The sequence below is a fragment of the Chiloscyllium plagiosum genome, chromosome 10 (assembly GCF_004010195.1).
Source record: "Chiloscyllium plagiosum isolate BGI_BamShark_2017 chromosome 10, ASM401019v2, whole genome shotgun sequence".
Taxonomy (NCBI): domain Eukaryota; kingdom Metazoa; phylum Chordata; class Chondrichthyes; order Orectolobiformes; family Hemiscylliidae; genus Chiloscyllium; species Chiloscyllium plagiosum.
Genome location: NC_057719.1, coordinates 16,813,859 through 16,832,288, shown reverse-complemented (window position 1 = coordinate 16,832,288; position 18,430 = coordinate 16,813,859). Strand labels below are relative to the sequence as shown.

General features: G+C 39.9%; 1 protein-coding gene and 1 non-coding gene across 4 annotated transcripts in view; both read right to left on the bottom strand.

Moving 5' to 3' along the window:
- setd3 (SET domain containing 3, actin histidine methyltransferase) overlaps nt 1-18,430 on the bottom strand; it is a 160,747-nt gene that overhangs the window by 120,260 nt on the left and 22,057 nt on the right. For all 3 annotated transcript variants that reach the window (XM_043697136.1, XM_043697138.1, XM_043697137.1), the window contains exons 2-4: nt 10,287-10,393; nt 6,918-7,010; nt 1,314-1,462 (exon numbers count right to left, since the gene is read on the bottom strand). In XM_043697136.1, coding sequence (XP_043553071.1) covers nt 1,314-1,462; nt 6,918-7,010; nt 10,287-10,389 — 345 coding nt within the window. In that variant the 5' untranslated portion in view covers nt 10,390-10,393. The remainder of the gene's footprint in view (nt 1-1,313; nt 1,463-6,917; nt 7,011-10,286; nt 10,394-18,430) is intronic.
- Nucleotides 3,290-3,371, bottom strand: trnas-uga. Its single transcript has one exon. It is a non-coding gene; the product is annotated as a tRNA-Ser (tRNA).

Below are 18,430 nucleotides of genomic sequence, written 5' to 3'. Positions count from 1 at the left end.
AATGCTCGTGACATAGGAGTTGAAGCTGTACTGTTGCAGGAAGATGATGATGGAATTGAACTGCCAGTTGGTTACTTTTCAAAGAAACTCAACACCCACCAGAGAAAATACTCTACGATCGAAAAGGAATTATTGAGTTTGGCACTGGCCTTACAACATTTTAATATTTATGTCATGAACAATGTGTCAGAAACAGTTGTGTACATGGATCACAAACCCCTTACATTCTTGGAACGATTTAAAGACAAGAATACGAGACTATTTCATTGGAATCTTATGTTACAGACTTAAAATTTACAAATCGTACATATTGCGGGTCATAAGAATGTGATAGCAGATGTGTTATCGCAGATTTAACAGATAAAGTATAGATAAGATGGAATAGATACCAATTTATGTGTGTGCATTAGTTAATATGAACTTAGATTAACGTTCTCTGTAATTCATGGTAATGGGGTTAAGAAATAGAGAAAAGAATGAAGCTACTTTTTCATTTTGATGGTTCATTTTTTTCTTAAACGGGGGAGTTGATACGAAGTTGAAGGCACGTATTGTACCTTTAAGAGAGAGTGAAAGCTGGCAAGCACCTGGCAGGCACAAAATTTACTGGACAATTGAAAGATGTAATGTTTTGGCTGTAACCTAGACACCTCAGTGTTTTCACAGCAGTTCGAGTTTAACCAGTTTAAATTAAAACCCAATTGAACTTGAATTTTACTGTTTTGACAATATCACACCAATGATATGATCCAATGTTACAGGGTATAAAAAGCAGGCAATTTGCACAGTTAGCAGAGAAAGAGCATCACCTGCCATTGTCAGACAGACTGCCTGAAAACCCTTTCTCTAAAAGGTACATTTTTCATATGGAACATCTGTGCAGCAGAAAACCGAAGATGACCTAGGGAGATCTACAAACAGAGAAGGATGACAGCTGAAAATTGATTTGAAAATTTAATAGGGGCTTTATCGGATCAGTCGATTGTTATAGAGTGGGAGGTAGATAACAAATCTTTAAGACAAAGGAGAGTAGGAGTTATAAATAGTTGTTGCTTAATGTTCACTTTAGGGTTTAAAAAATAAAATTGTTATTTTTTTCTTTAAATACTGGAATTTGGGTAGTTCTCTGTCACTCATACTTTAACAGATTACGAGGCGAGGTGAGCTTTTCGGTATGTTTGGGTTAATTAGCATGAAGGGTTTGCCGCAGTGCCGTAACAATATCAACAAATGATTCTGGAAAGTCTGATCTCTGTAGGTGAAAATTACTGCATAGAAAGGATGGTGGATGAAGAAGGTTAAAAGAGGCAAACCTTAATGTCTTTAGTTGCCTTTAAACCATAGCCCTCTTCTGGAAAATAAGTGATTTCAAAACCCTCAGTTGAGGCTCCACAGTCAGCTGCCCACTGCAGTAGTTCATCAAAGTGGTGTTCTCTGTTCCCATCAAAGACAACCGATAATCCTAAATGGTTACAAACCACATAGTAACTTAAAATCAGAGAAGTTAATTATAGGTGAATCAAAGTTCTACTAACTAGAAAAGAAATGCAAAACAAATTCGATTTAATACTAGGCATTCAAGAAAAAATGAAAAAGGATTCAGGCAGTGTTTAAACTGATCAGCAATAGCTTTGGTGCAAGAATGATAATATAGCCAATCTACTATAATATCGCACATTGCTTAATTAATTAAATCCTGACACTATGATTCATTGTACAAGACAATTTGATTGGAGAAGGATGACATTCATCTCCATGTGACTTGTTACCATAAAAGTATAAAACAGATTATAGAAAATTTAGGAGAAAATGTTTTCACATCTGGAGCTTCAGAAAATAGAAGGCATTTGGAGCTTGATAAATTGCTTGAAACTTCATTCCCACTATTTACAATCCAGTCTTAAATCCCTCACTGTGCACAATACCTATTCATTACAGCACATTTCTCAATCCATTTTCTTGTAATCCATCCTAAACTGTTCTGATGAATTTTCAACTGTTAATAGCATCACTCAAATGCCCATTTTAAATGCAGTAATCTAGATAGCGTCAGGAGAAAATTCAAGCAAACATTATCGTTTCAGAACCTATCCTGTTCCTCGCTGGATATTCATACATGGTTACTGATCCAATTATTCTATCAACTTTGCAGCCCACAGACACAGCAGGCAAACTCCAACACTTCCAATTTTTGTGCTGGTTGAAATTAAATAAATCAATTCAGACCAGAGATTGAACCTGAAAATGTTCTGATATGAACTAAAAATCAAAGGAAAGCTAAACAATCAATTTGTTCAAAGTTTATAGGACAAAAAGGATCAGGGCATTTTGGGCAGTGGCAAGTGCAACAAGCTCCTCAACCAAGCTTAACAAAAAAAGTACAGACGCCAAGAGGTCACTAGTGAGGAACAAGGGAGATTAAGCAATGGTAGCACATTTTTAGTGCCATAACAGTAAACCTTAGTGCGGACAAAACTGGAATTGTGACTAAAAAGCAATAGACTAATTCAGGAAAGTCATAATGATTGTCAGTTCATATTTCTTGCAAATGATCAAAGATAGAAAATACCAATTCATTCTGCACACATTAAAATGCAACAAACACTGAAGAGGGTGCATCTTTAGAGACCTTTGATTTCTTAACACATTTCCAGCTTCCTCCCATAATCCAAAGATGTGCAGGTCAGGTGAATTGGCCATGCTAAATTGCCCATAGTGTTAGGTGCATTAGTTAGGGGTAAATATAGAGGAATGGGTCTGAGTGGGTTACTCTTCGGAGGGTCAGTATGGACTTGTTGGGCCAAAGGGCCTGTTTCCATACTGTAGGGAATCTAACGCACCTAACACTGTTGGCAATTTAGCATGGCCAATTCACCTGACCTGCACATCTTTGGATTGTGGGAGGAAACCCATGCAGACACAGGGAGAATGCCCAAACTCCACACAGACAGGTGGGAATCGAACCCAGGACCCTAGTGCTGTGAGGCAGGGGTGCTAACCACTGAGCCACCGTGCCACCCATTAAGAGTATCCCACTCAAACCCAGCCCTCTAGCCTATGACTCTACATTTACCCCTAACTAACACATCCTGAACACTATGGGCAATTTAGCCCGGCCAATTCACCCTAACCTGCACATCTTTGATTTGTGGGAGGAAACCACGCTGATGTGGGGAGAATATGGAAACTCCACACAGACAGACAGTCACCTGAGGCTGGAATCGAACCCAGGTCCCTGGCACTGTGAGGCAGTTGTGCTAACCACTGAGCCTTCCACTTAAAACTTCAACGCTATGAGCAGGACTCGAAACTGCGCAGGGAGCCCCCATTGGATTTCAAATCCAATGCCTTAACCTCTCGGCCATCACCGCTGCTGGGGAAGTGCAGGTTAGGTAGATTAGCTATGGTAAATGTGCGGTTAGGAGGCTAAGGTATGGATCTGAGCCTGGATATAATCCTCTTTGGAGGGCCGGTGTAGACTCAATGGGCTGAAAGGCTTCTTTCCAGACTGTAGGTTCAATGAATATTCAGGACTGTTTTAGAAATAGTAAGCGGGAACTTAAATGAGGACAATCTGTTCAACAAATCACGGTCACTTCTTTTGGCATGATATAAAGAAAGATGGAACTCCCTACAATAGTTGCATTTTGATTTTCTGATACCCCGACATAAAATCCTATTTGTGAACTGATATTTAATATTGAATCAAGTATAAAACACAGACTAGATAAGAAAATGAATTAAGACCGTTCCTAATAGATGCAGCGCCAGAAGGTTGAGGTGTTGAATGAAAGACAAATGTTTAAACTCCTTGATAACCTACATAAAGCTTAGATGAAGAAATCAATTATAAACATTTTAATTCTGCAGATAACACTAAATAGAATAAAGCTCACAGAGAACACTGCCAGTAATTTCTAAATTTAGATTTGTCTTTGTGATTGAGTGGAATGATGTTAAATTATCTAATAGCAATCATAATATAATCAAGCTCAATGCAGTGCTTCTAAAGGAGAAACATGAAAATGATGAGATTCCATATTTAGATAAGACTGAATTCAATATGCTAAAACAGAGACTGTCTGCAGGAAACTAGACAAGTCTGTTTTGGATTAAATGACAGATCGGTAGGATGAGTTAACAAATTAATATGATACAGTATATATGAAAGTGCAAGATAAAAGTATCATAATATTTTAAAAATACCAAAAACAGCCAAGTTTGACTACAGAGTTAAGAAATAATATACAGCAAAAAAGAAGTACAGATCCTGATGTGGGGAGAATGGCAAATAGTGGGTAAATATATAAGAGTACAAGAAGGGAATATGACATGAAACTTGCAAACAGCATCAAATCAAGCAAAAAGTCTTTACAATTACTTTAGGGAAAAAAAAGACACTTGACAGGAGCAATATGGGTGCACTGAAAACATATAATAATGGTCTTGTCAATAGGGGACATACGGAATAACAACATCAATAGTGACATTAGAGGAAGTGGATTGCAGGCCAAAGGTATTAAGCATATGAGGCAAAGGCAGGAACATGGAATTATGTCATAAAATAGCCGTAATCACACTGTATGGCAGGGCAGGCTCAAAAGCCTTATGCCATTTCCCAAAAGATAAAACTAGCTCAATGGGTATCGAGTGAAAAATTGAATAACTTAGGCCTGAAAAACTAAAGGAGAGAGTAATAATCAGAAAAGAGGAAAAAAGAATGTTCTGAGAGTAGCATTACACTCACAAAGAGTAACAGTTAAAAAAAACTTGATCAAAATTTTAGAGTTATCCACCTTTTTAGTGATACAGACGTCACCTCGTTTATCTTTTATCATATTTGTCAGAACAATGCAAAGAAGTGTTGGTCAGAACGTCTTAAAAGAGGTGTTTTGAAGAGACTGTGTGGTAGTCTCAAATGCAAAGGAGATGAGACACAGAAACAGTTGACAAGCTTACAGTATATTGTCTAGAAATTAGTGATGATGCAATACAAATAGTGCTATATAAACTATTCAAGAGTGCAATTAAGATGCACCTAAAGCAGTTTTCTAAAATCAAACTAATGACCAGAAAACTTGCATTGAAACTGGCTGAATGATCATAATCTTTAATAGAACCAAAGAAGTCAAAGGCATTCAAAACACTAGAGTGTCAAAGCGGTACTTCAGTAAAACTACCATGCCACTCGCTTTGTAAAGTTTTGGAAGCATTTTAAATAGCAAACATGTATTTATTAGGAAGTAGGAGGACATAAAAATGCAAAGAAAAACATAAAAAAGTGGGACTGTGGGTCAGTAGAACAGAGGACACTGATTATCAAAAAGTGTTGTGAAGGTATTAAACTGAAATTAAAAAAGTGAAATATATTGTTTTAAATGATTGAAGATCTAGTTGGGGGCGGGGGGGGGGGGGAGGAGGGGGAAGGTGAAGAGGGTACCGACAGGACCTTTAGAAACAAGAACAAGAGAAACTAGGGAGAGAGGCCATGCCAAGTTTTAAGGAAGAGTTTAGATTGTGATTAAAAGGAAATGAAGGGGAATGGGAACATAGAATCAGAGTTCTGACAATAAAAAGAAATAATAGTTGAGTAAAATTGAGTTTCCATGTGTCAGACTAGGTCATACATTCTAACATTTGAAGTTTACAGCATACTAAGTGCTATGATATTACAGATGTTTTATTACTATATTCTTTAAAGTCAAGTTTTTTTTTATCATTTTCACAGAAATTAGATTTATAATTAAGGGTTGAAACAAAGAATTGATACATTGCAAAAAAAAGGCCATTCGGACCATGAAGTCTCACTGGCTCTTCAAATACGCATTGTGACATGTCCTATATCCTTGGATGTTGTTTCTGTTCAAATACTCATTTAATGCCCTCCTGAATGCCTCAACTGAATCTGCCTTCAACACATTTCTATTTAATCTTTCTATTTATTTCCATATCGCATGTGGTTCTTTGTAAAACACTTTAAAATTTGTGTCCTTTGCTTCTCAATCCTTTTACAAATGGAATGGTTTCCATTGATTTTATACAGGTCCCTTGTGATTTTGATAACTCTTTCAAATCTCCTCTTCATTTTCTCCTTTCCAAAGAAAGCAGTTTCAAGTTTTCCCAATCTATCCTCATAAGTCAAGTACCTCACTCCTAGAAGCATTCTTGTAAACTTCTTCTGCACATTCTCCAATTATTCTCATTCTTCCTGAATTGTGGCACTCAAACTGTACGTAATGCTCCACTGAGGTCTAATTAATGTCTTAAAGAAGACTTATTATATAGTATATGACTGCTTAGTGGAGTCTCACCATTATAAATTCTAGGATTGCGAAGGAATTTTGGTATTTGATCCAACATTATGCTATGAATCATATCCTAGGTAATCGAAAACTAAAACCTTATTTAGGTTTTACACCCAGCAACTATCCAGGATCAGCCCTCAATTCTGGAAAACCACAGAATTTGTCCTTTTGTCATTATTCCTAATGACCATACAGTGATGCCAACAATATGGGTTCAATTCCTGCACTGGCTGAGATTACTATAAGGAGTCTCCTTCTCAGCCTCTCCCCTCGCTTGAGCCATGGTGACCCTCAGGTTAAATCATCACCAGTCATTTCTGTCTAATGGACAGAACAGCCCTATGGTCTGGCGAGACTATGGCGACTTTATCTTTACTCCTGATGATGTGACTAAAATTGAGAGCAGAAAGCTATACAAAAAAAACTCAGAACCTTAAAACTGCAGCATAGTAAATTAAACCTTCAGTATGTTATGTTATCTTGTACATACCATTTTCAATTTTATACTACCTCTTTTGCTGGCTAGCGATGACAGTGATGTGCAATCAGATGAGTTTGTTTGTGAAACAAGAGAAAATAATTCATGCAAAAGAGGAAATCAATCATAATTACCTTTTTGTTTTTTACGGATTTTTTCAACCAAGCCACGGATCTGCACGTATTCTTCCCATTCCTTTCCAGGTACTGTGGAAGGATTGCTACATTCTTGAAGAGAAATAAAAAATAAAAAATACTGTATTACAAGCCTGTATGCTGATAAGCTGAAGCACCTATAATATTTCACCCTAGGTGGACAGTGAATTAGATATTTGGCCTTTTAATTGTGGCCAACTTTTAATTGTCCACTTTAAAATCTACCTAAAAAATAAAAGAGGAATGTCTCTTCTTCCCTCCTGTTAAAGATAACCCCTCTGTCACATCCATGTGAATTAGCCTGTCCAGATTCAATAATCATTTTGAAGAAGATTCATACCAGACTTGAAACATTAATTCTGTTTCTCTCTCCACATTTGCTTCCAGAGCTGCTAAGTTTCTTCAGCATTCTCTGCACTGGTTGTCAATTATCATTCACTTTTAGTGGGTGTCAACTTTACAAATATACCCTTAATTCAGCATTAACAGGCACAGAGGTTTCCAACTGAATCAAGCAAGGCCACAAGGGTAGCAAACAGAAATCTTGTTGGGACAGAGATGAACAGAGGTTGAGGTCAGGGCCTACTTTAAGCTTCCCTTTCAAAACGTTTTCAACTAGGCCAGTTCTTGGGGTAGCAAATTCAGCCTTAGTTCTTGGGGTAGCAAATAGCCTGCAAAATACTTAAAAGAGGAGACAAGGCAGATGCAGGTAACATGTTTCCCCTTTGTTGAGGAATCTAAAATCAGAGGGCACAACTTCAAAATGAGGGGATGCCACTTAAGTCTGAGATGAGGAGAACTTACTTTTCATTCGGAGAATTGTAAACCTTTGCAATTCTCTACCACAGAGGGCTGGGAAGCTCAGTGTTTGCGTATGTTTACGATATGAATCAATGGATTTCCAACAACCAGTGATATACATTGATATGGTCTTGTGGGTTGGGGATGGAGTTGCTGTGTAGAAGGCAATGAAGTGTTGAGTCAATCATAAATATGCTGAATGTTGGCGCAGGCTCGATAGGTTGAAAGATCTATTGTTGTTCCATGTTCTTGAATACATAATATTTAATATGAAGCATGCTTAAGGTTTATGAATCTGAAAACAGACAGAGCCTCAAAGAATACAAAGATGGCAGGAAAGAACTCAAACAAAGAATTATGAAGGTTAAAAGGGGTCACAAAAGGTATTTGGCAATCTGAATTACGGAAAGTCCCCAGATGTTTTATACATGCATAAGGAGCAAGTGGGTAGCCCGGGAAACGGTAGGTCCACTCAAGGACAAAGGAGAGAATTTCTACACGGAGCCACAGGAAGTGGGTGAGGTCCTTAATGAGAAGGACATTAGTAGATGGTGAGTCTTGGGAGGAGAATGTTGATATTCTGGCATATGTCAATATAAAAAAGGAGGCGATTGGTGTTTTACAAAACATGAAGGTAGACAAATCTCCAAGACCTGATGGGATCTATCCCAGAATGCTGAAAGAGGCAGGTGAGGAAATCGTTGGGGCCTTGTATAAAACCTTTGTGTTCTCTTTAATCATAGGAGAGGTCCCAGAGGGCTAAGATTAGCCAATGGCGTTCTTTTGCTTAAAAAGGGCAACAGGGATAATCAGGGAAATTACAGACCAGTGAGCTTTACATCAGTGGTAGGGAAATTATTGAAGATGATTTTTAGGGATGAGATTTACTCACATGTGGAAAGATATAAATTTATTAGCTTTGTGCAGGGAAGGTCATGTCTTACAGATTTGATTGCATTTTTTGAGGATGTGACAAAAATGATTGATGAGGGCAGTTTGGAAGCCTGCATGGACTTCAGCATCTTTGACAAGGTCCCTCATGGCTGGCTGATGCAAAAGATGAAGTCACAGGATATTCACACTGAGCTGTTAAGATGGATACAGAAGTGGCTTATTCATGGAAGAGAGAAAGTAGCAGTGTAAGGGTGTTTTTGTTTTGACTGGAGATCTGTGACTAGTAGTGTTCCACAAGGATCAGTGCTAGAATTCATGTTGTTTGTAGTATATATAAAGTTATTTGGAGGAAAATATAAGTGGTCTGATTAGTAGTTTTGTGGACAACACAAAGATTGGAGAAGCTGTGGATAGCAAGGAGAATTGTCAGAGGATACAGATAAGCTGGAGATTTGGATGGAGTTTAATCCGGACAAATGCAAAGGGATGCATTTCAGGAGATCTCACATAGGAGTGAAGTATACAGTAAACGGCAGAACCTTTAAGAACATCAATATACAAAAGGGTCTCAGCGTACAAATCCACAGTGGCAACACAAGTGGATAAGGTGGTCAAAAAGGCATTTGGCATACACACCTTCATCAGTCAAGGCACAGAGTACAAAAATTGGCAAGCCATGTTGCAGGTGTACAGAACTTTAGTTAGGTCATATTTAGAATGTTGAGTACAGTTCTGGACATCATACTATCTGAAGGATATAGGAGGCTTTAAAGAGGGAACAGAAACAGTTTATACCGGAGGTTACCTGGTTTGGAGGATATTAGCTATGAGGAGAAATTTTCACTTGAACATCAAAGGATGAGGAGAGACCAGATAGAAGTTTACAAAATTATGAGCAGCATGGATAGTCAGAGTCTTTTTCCAAGGGTAGAAATGTCAATTATTATGCTATGTAGGTTTAAGGTAAAAAAAGGGGGAAAGATTAAAGGAGATGTGACAGGCAAGTTCTATTTTTTACAAATAGGGTGGAAAGTGCCTGGTGTGCTGCCAGAGGAGGTGGTGGAGGCAAGTACAAGAGCAAAGCTTAAGAGGCATCTTGACAGATGCATGAATAGACAAAGAATAGAGGGATAGCGATCGGACAGAGGCAAATTATTCTGTTCATCCTTTAATCTTAGATCTTTTTTGGCTTCAATAACTTATTTCTTGCTGGATCTGATCTTTGGTGGCCTGCTTTAGGTTTCCTTGACCCAAGACATTACCTCACTTCCTTTATTTAAATCCACGTCTTCAATGTACAAATATACATTTCCAGATTTGGTACTCAGAAATTCAATCAACAATTTTCTTTGATTTATGAAAATTAACTTAGCGGCACAGCTTTTCAAAAAGATTACATTTGTCAAATGATTCTGAATCTCCAAACAATTTTCCTACACCTGAATACAATCAAACTCATGAGAAACTAACTTTTATGTACAGATGAAAAATAGGTTAAAGTGAACAGGCAGTCTATTGTCACACCTCAGGCAAGGTGCAAAGCAAACTGTTAAACTTTTTTTTTCTCCTAGGGATAAATTAAAACTACCTATGATGACAACTTAAAATTATATTGTACTACAAGATTTCTAATTCAATTCAAAGAATACTTACTTTGCAGCAATTCTGTTATCAGGTTCATTATTTCTTTCGTAGAAACTGTTGCTGTCGCTCCACCTCCTGATTTCTGTGTTTTGACTCTACTTTTCTTGCCCATTGTTCTGTTGTAAAATAAAGCAGCACAAACATCTCACATTAAATAAATCTCTGAAAAGGTCATGGTATGCCACAGTTATCCCGTCAATTATTACAATACTTTTTTTTTAGGAAAGTTAGGCTTCAAACATCTTACTGTTGCACTATGTCTATCTTATTGTGTAAATCCATAAATGTGTAAGAAGACCTGCAGCTTAAAGCTGAAAATTCACCTCAAAGTTAAGCAGTCAGTCAGTATTCAACAGTCTTCAAAAATTAAACTATTAATTATTCTGGTGAAAGGTCACGGTTGTAATTTATTACCAGAAGCCTTTCTACCAAAGTAATAAATGAAAGAATATAAAAATTATGTTAGCCTTCCAGAGCAAGGGATCGATGTGCAGGGATTCATAGAAGGTAAATGTTAAATGAGCACGACCATAATTGCATTAAAGGGAGTAAGATACAACCACAAATCCTGCAAGGAGAAATGGGATGGAGACCCAAAAGGTGAACAATAGAATAGTGGCTCAAGAGAAATCTATTTCAGTATTCCTTATAATTTACATGAACAACCTGGCTTCATCGCTTGATGCAAACTGGCGTAATTTTGAAATTATTAAAAACTGGAGGCAAGAATGGTCAAAAACCTACCAAAGTAAAGCAGCCAAAATGTAACTGGACCAAGTTATGAGAAATGAAATTCAGTAAGAGTAACTGAAATATTAACAGAGAAAGAATAATTGAGTGACAGATGGAACTTATGAATAGCTCGAAGTAAATCTTAAAAAAAAAGTGGTTTAAGGAGATGACTAGCCACAGAACTTAAAATGTCCAGCAGTTACACAGCAGCAACATCAAACCAACATAATGTACGTCTATGTAGCCAAAACTGTGGAGCACAGTCCAGAGGAGGTACTGTTAAGACTGTGCAATGTTTTCATCAGATTATGCACTAAGCACTGATTTTAGTCACTGAAGATGAGAATGACACCCTTACTCTTAATGTGGAATATAGACAAAAAAAACCAAAAGCTCCTTTGATGTGACAGAGGTCTGCATTACATTCAAAGGCTGGACTATTCAATCTTGAAAGCAGTAACGAGATGGAACTCTTACTAGGTTTTTTTTAAATAAGTAAATGTTTCAAGACAAAATTGTAATAGTAAGAAAGAAAAACCAGCAAAAAGGCAAACTTTGTTTAAATTCATTCACAGAATGTTGGTATCACTGGCATGGTCAGCATTTGTCCCTTATTCTAACAGACCTTGAGAAGATGGTGGTGACAGGACTTCTTGAAGCACAGCAATTCCTTTTTGTGAAGATACTCCCCACAATAAGGTCAGTGAAGGATTTCCAGAATTTTTACCCAATGATTAAAAAAACCCAATACATTTCTTAGTCAGGTTAGTGTGCCACTTTGGCGTGCATTTTGTAGGTGTTACTTTTCCCATTAACGTCTTGCCTTTGCTTTCTCGGGACAAAGCCATGGGTTTCAAGGGTGCGAGTGAAACATTTTTGGTGAGTTTCCAGTTTGTGGGTCAGATTATTGCCAGTGCTTTGGAGCAAAAAAACAAAGAAAATTGCAACACAGAGATAGGTCCTTCCAAACCTGCGCTGATCCTACTTTTTAAGGATCTATATCCTTCTGTTCCCTGCCCATTCGTGTATCTGTCTAGATACATCTTAAATGATGATATCATGCCTGCCCCTATCGCCTCCGCTGGCAAAGCATTCCAAGCACCCACCACTCTCAGTGGAAATGTAGGGAGTGAACATTTTAGATGGTTGATAGATCAGGTGCTTCACCCTGCATGATGTGGAGCTTCTGGAATGGTGTCAAAGCTGTGCTCATCCAGGTAAGTGGAAGGTATTTCTTCACATTGCTGACCTGCACCTTGTGGTTGGTTGAGGAGTGAGGGAGTGAATCACTTACGTCAAGATAATCTAAGCTCCTGTCAGTTCTTGGAATCAAAGTGTTTATGCGGCTGATCCAGTCAAATTTCTGGATATTGGCAACCCTTATGATAATGGAAATCTAATAATAATGCCGTTAAATATCAAGGAGAAGGGGTGAGACATTCTCATTGCTCAGATGGTCATTATCTGGAACTTAATTAAATGTGAATGTTACTAATCATAGATTATTCAGTGACAATGAATGTTGTACGGGTCATATTTTGTTATTTAAAAAATGTACTTTATTCATAAAAAGTCTTTATATACATAATCACTACAGCAGTTCAATTCTGTACAGTCTACATATATGGAGACCAAAACAAACCCAAGGCATTTCTTACTTACACAAGATTAGATTTACATAAATTTGAGGCACCAAGAGGGCCCAATAACTGAATGGACCCCCAGGTTACTTTGGCAAAAAGACCTTAGATGGTGGTTTTTCCCCACTGCACCTTGGTGGAAGCTGCACCAAGCTTTTGTGCATCCCTCAGGACATAGTCCTGGTTCTTGGAATCTGCCAGTCTGCAATACTCAGTCAAGTTCAACTTGGTTGTTCTGGAATACCAACGAGTTTCGGGCAAGTCAAAGGGCATCTTTCATGAATTGATGGCCCTCCAGACGCAGTCAATGTTTGTCTCAATGCGCGTCAAGAGGAATAGCAGAGTCCTACATCACGGTGTTGCTTGGGACAAACCTTGACTGCATCTCTCTCCAGACGTCCTTTGTGTAGGCACGTTCTAGCAAAAGATGTGTGACAGTCTCTCACCCCATAGCTGCTTCGAGTGCTGCAGAGAGTCAGGACGTAAAACCTCATAGGCAAATCAGGGCAGGACTTCTCCACTTAATAGTAAGGCCTTGGAGAGTGGTTGCTGAGCAAGAGACCTTGGAGTGCAGGTTCACAGTTCTGTGAAAGTAGAGTCGCAGTAGACAGGATAGTGAAGGAGGCATTTAATATGCTTGTCTTTATTGATCAGTGCATTGAAAATAGAAATAAAAAATGTTGCATCTCTGCAAGACAGTCTATTGGAATACTGTGTGCAATTCTGGTCTCCCTGCTATAGGAAGGATGTTGTGAAACTTGAAAGGGTTCAGGAAAGATTTAGAAGGAAGTCTTCAGGGTTGAAGGGTTTTAGCTATCGGGACAGGCTGAATAGGATGGGGCTATTTTCACTGGAGCGTCGGAGACTGAGGGGTAACCTCAAAGGTTTATAGAATCATGAGGGGCATGGATAGGGTAAACAGACAAGGCCTTTTCCCTGGGGTGGGGGCGTCCAAAACTAGAGAGCATAGGTTTAACGTGAGAAGGGAAAGATTGAAAAAGGGATCTAAAGGACAACTTTTTCATGCAGAGGGTGGTGCGTGTATGGAATGAGCTGCCAGATGAACTGATGGAGGCTGGTACAATTACAACATTTAATAAGCATCTGAATAGGTTTATGAATAGGAAGAATTTAAGAGGGATATGGGCCAAATGCTGCTAAATGGGACTAGATTTATTTAGTAAATTCGGTTGGACCAAAGGGTCTGTTTCCATGCTGTACAGCTCTATGACTCTATAAATTTAGATTAGATTAGATTACTTACAGTGTGGAAACAGGCCCTTCGGCCCAACAAGTCCACACTGACCCTTCAGGGAGCAACCCACCCAAACCCATTCCCCTACATTTACCCCTTCACCTAACACTACGGGGGGCAATTTAGCATGGCCAATTCACCTAACCTGCACATGTTTGGACTGTGGGAGGAAACCGGAGCACCCGGAGGAAACCCACACAGACATGGGGAGAATGTGCAAACTCCACACAGACAGTTGCCCGAGGCAGGAATTGAACTCGGGTCTCTGGCGCTGTGAGGCAGCAGTGCTAACCACTGTGCCACCGTGCTGCCCTAAATTTAGGTCGTGCCCTTCTCACCACTAGCCAAGCAATATCTTGGTGCTTTTTGGAAGATTCAGGTGATGCGGCATTCTTTGATTTTGACAATCTGCTAAGGGAACAACCAGAAGGTATCCACTCTCTCCTTATCCCGCAGGGTCTCGAGGATGCTACATGCTGACCACTTCCTGACGGACTTGTGGTCAAAGGTGTTTTTCTTTGCAAATTTCTTCACGAAGGATAGGCAATACAGAACTGTTTGGTTACTTGGAGTGTTCTGAGGGGCAGAGGCCAGTCCCATCCTTCTCAACACTGGGTACAGTTAGAACCTCAGTACTTAGTGGCACGGTGTTTGTGTACTGAGGGTTTACATGCAGCTTGATGCGGCCGCACACAATGGTGACCATCAGGATGAGTGCAGCATAGGGTACATTCTTCCCCCTGCTTATCAAGAGCTTTGCACACGTGAGACATGGTCCATCTTAGACCTCCAAATTAGATTTGATTAGATTAAATTAGATTCCCTACAGTATGGAAACAGGTCCTTCAGCCCAACAAGTCCACACTGACCCTCCGAAGAGTAACTCATCCAGACCCATTCCCTATATACCTTATATTTACCCGTGACTAACGCACCTAACACCACAGGCAATTTAGCATGGCCAATTCATCTAACCTACACATTTTTGGATTGTGACTGCAATGGTGCAAGTTCTAATAATGGGCCATAACTGCACCATGTTCAGCAAGGTGTTCGATAAGGTTCCCCACAGTAGGCTATTATACAAAATGCAGAGTAATGGGATTGTGGGAGACATTGCAGTTTGGATCAATAATTGGCTTGCTGAAAGAAAATAGAGGGTTGTAGTTGATGGAACATGTTCATCTTGGTGTCCAGTTACTAGTGGTGTACCACAAGGGTCGGTATTGGGTCCACTGCTGTTCGTCATTTTTATAAATGATCTGGATGAGGGCTTAGAAGGGTAGGTTAGTAAATTTGCGGATGACAATAAGGTCGGTGGAGTTGTGGATAGTGACAAAGGATGTAGTAGGTTGCAGAGAAACACAGATAGGATGCAGAGCTCGGCTGAGAGGAGGCAAATGGAGTTTAATGTGGACAAGTGAGAGGGATACACTTTGGACGGAATAATCGGAATGCAAAGTACTGGGCTAATGCTAAGACTCTTGGGAGTGCAGATGAGCAGAGAGATCTCAGTGTCCATGTACACAGATCCCTGAAAGTTGCCACCCAGATTGACAGGGTTGTTAAGAAGGCATACAGTGTTTTGGCCTTTATTAATAGAGGGATTGAGTTCCGGAACCAGGAGGTTATGCTGCAGCTGTACAAAGCTCTGGTACGGCCACACTTAGAGTATTGTGTACAGTTCTGGTCACCGCATTATAAGAAGGATGTGGAAGCTTTGGAAAGAGTGCAGAGGAGATGTTGCCTGGTATGGAAGGAATGACTTACGAGGAAAGGCGGAGGGCATTGAGGCTGTTCTCGTTAGAGAGAAGAAGGTTGAGAGGTGACTTAATAGAGATATACAAGATAATCAGAGGGTTAGATAGGGTGGACAGGGTGAGCCTTTTTCCAAGTATGGAACGGCAAACACGAGAGGACACAACTTTAAAATGAGGGGAGATAGGTATAAGACAGATGTCAGAGGTAGTTTCTTTACTCAGAGAGTAGTAAGGGTATGGAATGCTTTGCCTACAACGCTAGTAGATTCGTCAAGTTTAAGTGCATTTAAATCGTCATTGGACAGGCATATGGACATACATGGAATAGTGTAGGTGGGATGGGCTTCAGATTAGTATGACAGGGCGGCGCAACATCGAGGGCCGAAGGGCCTGTCCTGCGCTATAATGTTCTATGTTCTAACAGAGAAAGTACCTCACACCTAATGACCAGATTTTTACCTACAGCGGAGAGAGAGTGTGGTGCTTCCAAAAGCCCAGTTTCTGCCTCACCTTGGCAATATACTCCTCCCAAGTTTTGGCACACACTCTGGCTCTTCAGAATAATTTTCGCAGGACTTTCAAGTAATCTGGCCTGACGGCAAAGGGGGGTTAAAGGATCGGTCGACTGAGTTCCCAAAGAACATGGCCTTTCTCTTACCTCAATTTACCTTAGCTCCCAAGGCAAATTCAAACTGGTCGCAGATGTTCATGAATCTGTACACTGACAATGGATCTGAGCAGAAAACAGCGATATCAACAGTGTAGAGGGAGGCTTGGACCAGCAGGCTTCCGTTGCCTGCAAGAGTCATCCCTCTCAGGCTTGCATCCTGCCTGATGGACTCAGCAAAAGGCTCTGTACAATACAAAACCAAGGCAGGAAAGAATGGGCAGCCATGCCTGACGTCAGACCTGATCTCAAAACTTCAAGACCCAGGTCTCAGATCCACCCTTTGCAACTGGATCCTCGGCTTCCTGACCCATAGACCGCAGTCAGTAAAAATAGACAACTGCAGGTAACGCTAAATACTGGAGCCTCCCCAAGGATGTGTTCTCAGTCCCCTACTGTACTCCCTGTACACCCATGACTGTGTAACCAAATTCTAAATGAATGCCATCTACAAGTTTGCTGACGACACCACCTGGTAGGACGGATATCAAACAACCATGAGTCAGAATACAGAAAGGAGAGAGAGGGCTCAGTGATGTGGTGCAATGATAACAACCTCTCTCTCAATGTCAGCAAAACAAAAGAACTGATTATTGCCTTCAAAAAGAAAGGAAGAGTACACGCCCCCATTAACATCAACAGAGCGGAGGTTAAGAGCGTTAAGTTCCTAGGAGTGATGATAACTGACAAACTATCCTGGATTTTCAGAGGTGTGACAGACAAGGCAGCACAACAAGAAGCCTCTTCTTCCTCAGGTGGCTCAGGAAATTTAGCATGGCCATAGGACCCTCACCGACTTTCACAGATGCACCATAGAAAGCAAACTGTCTAGGTGCATAACAGCCTAGGATGGCAACTGTTCTGTCCAGGACTGTATGAAACTACAGAAGTTGGTGTGCACAGCCCAGACCATCATGGAAGCCAACCACCCATCCATGGACTCCACTTACATGTCTCGTCACAGAAAGGCTGCCAACATTATCAAAGACTCACCTCATCTCAGTAATGCTCTCCTATAACCTGTCCTGTCAGGGAGAAAAGATGCAGAAGCTTGAACACATGCACTAGTAGATTCAAGAAGAATTTCTTACCTGTACCCTCTAACTCCAAATAATATTGATCTTGTTAATGTTGATCTTGCTTTGTGCATGTGCTGTGCAGTGTAACCTCTATGCCTTACTTTGTCCAAGTCTTTTCACCCTATGATCTGTATGTCCTTGCTTACTAGGAACTGCCTGAACTGCTCGCAAACAAAGCTTTTCACTGTACTTGGGTACACATGACAATAAATCAAATCAAGCAATCTAAATCTGCCAGAATCAAAAACATTTTATCAGCATCCTCTTTCTTGGTAAACAAGGACAGGAAGTGCTCATCAGGTATTATAACCTCACCCTGTGCTTCTAAGTTCATATCATTCTCTCGGTCTGACTCCACCTCTTAGTACCGGCTTACCCTTCATATGCTGGTAGAAAACTTTTGAATTCCTTTTTATGTTGGCTGGATTTACTGGCACAGCAACTGCAGGAGATACCCTCAGATGCCAGTGTCAAGAGGTGTGCCAGCAACATGGAAAGTGTTCAGTGGCTGAGAGAGAGGCAGTCAGTTGGGCGACCAGTGGGACAGTGAGAGAAAGATAGCAGCAAAGACTGCACTACTTCTGGCTCTGATTTCATTGTGGTATTGGCAACAGTTATGGTATGAACAGAACCAACTTCTGGGCAGGGGATTCACTATTTATGTCAACTCTTATTTCATAATTTCTCACTGCCTTCTAATTAAACAGCTCGAAAGCCCTCTGACATTAGTTGGGGCGAAAAGGAGAGGAAGGATGATGCAAAAATGGAAGACCAAGTTACTAAAGAAATAGATCATCAAGAGCCTTAATGCTGAAAATCATTGAAAGCTTGGCAATAAACGATTCTTCATATACATGCTGCAAAGAACAAAGTGACCATCTACAGAAGGTATTGTCATAAGCAAAAGGGAGATTACAATAGAATTTCTAGACACCAGATTAAAGATGTTAACAGGTGGAGACTGTGAAAACAGTTGCAGATTAATACCATGGACACAACAGAGCAGAAAGCTAAAATAAA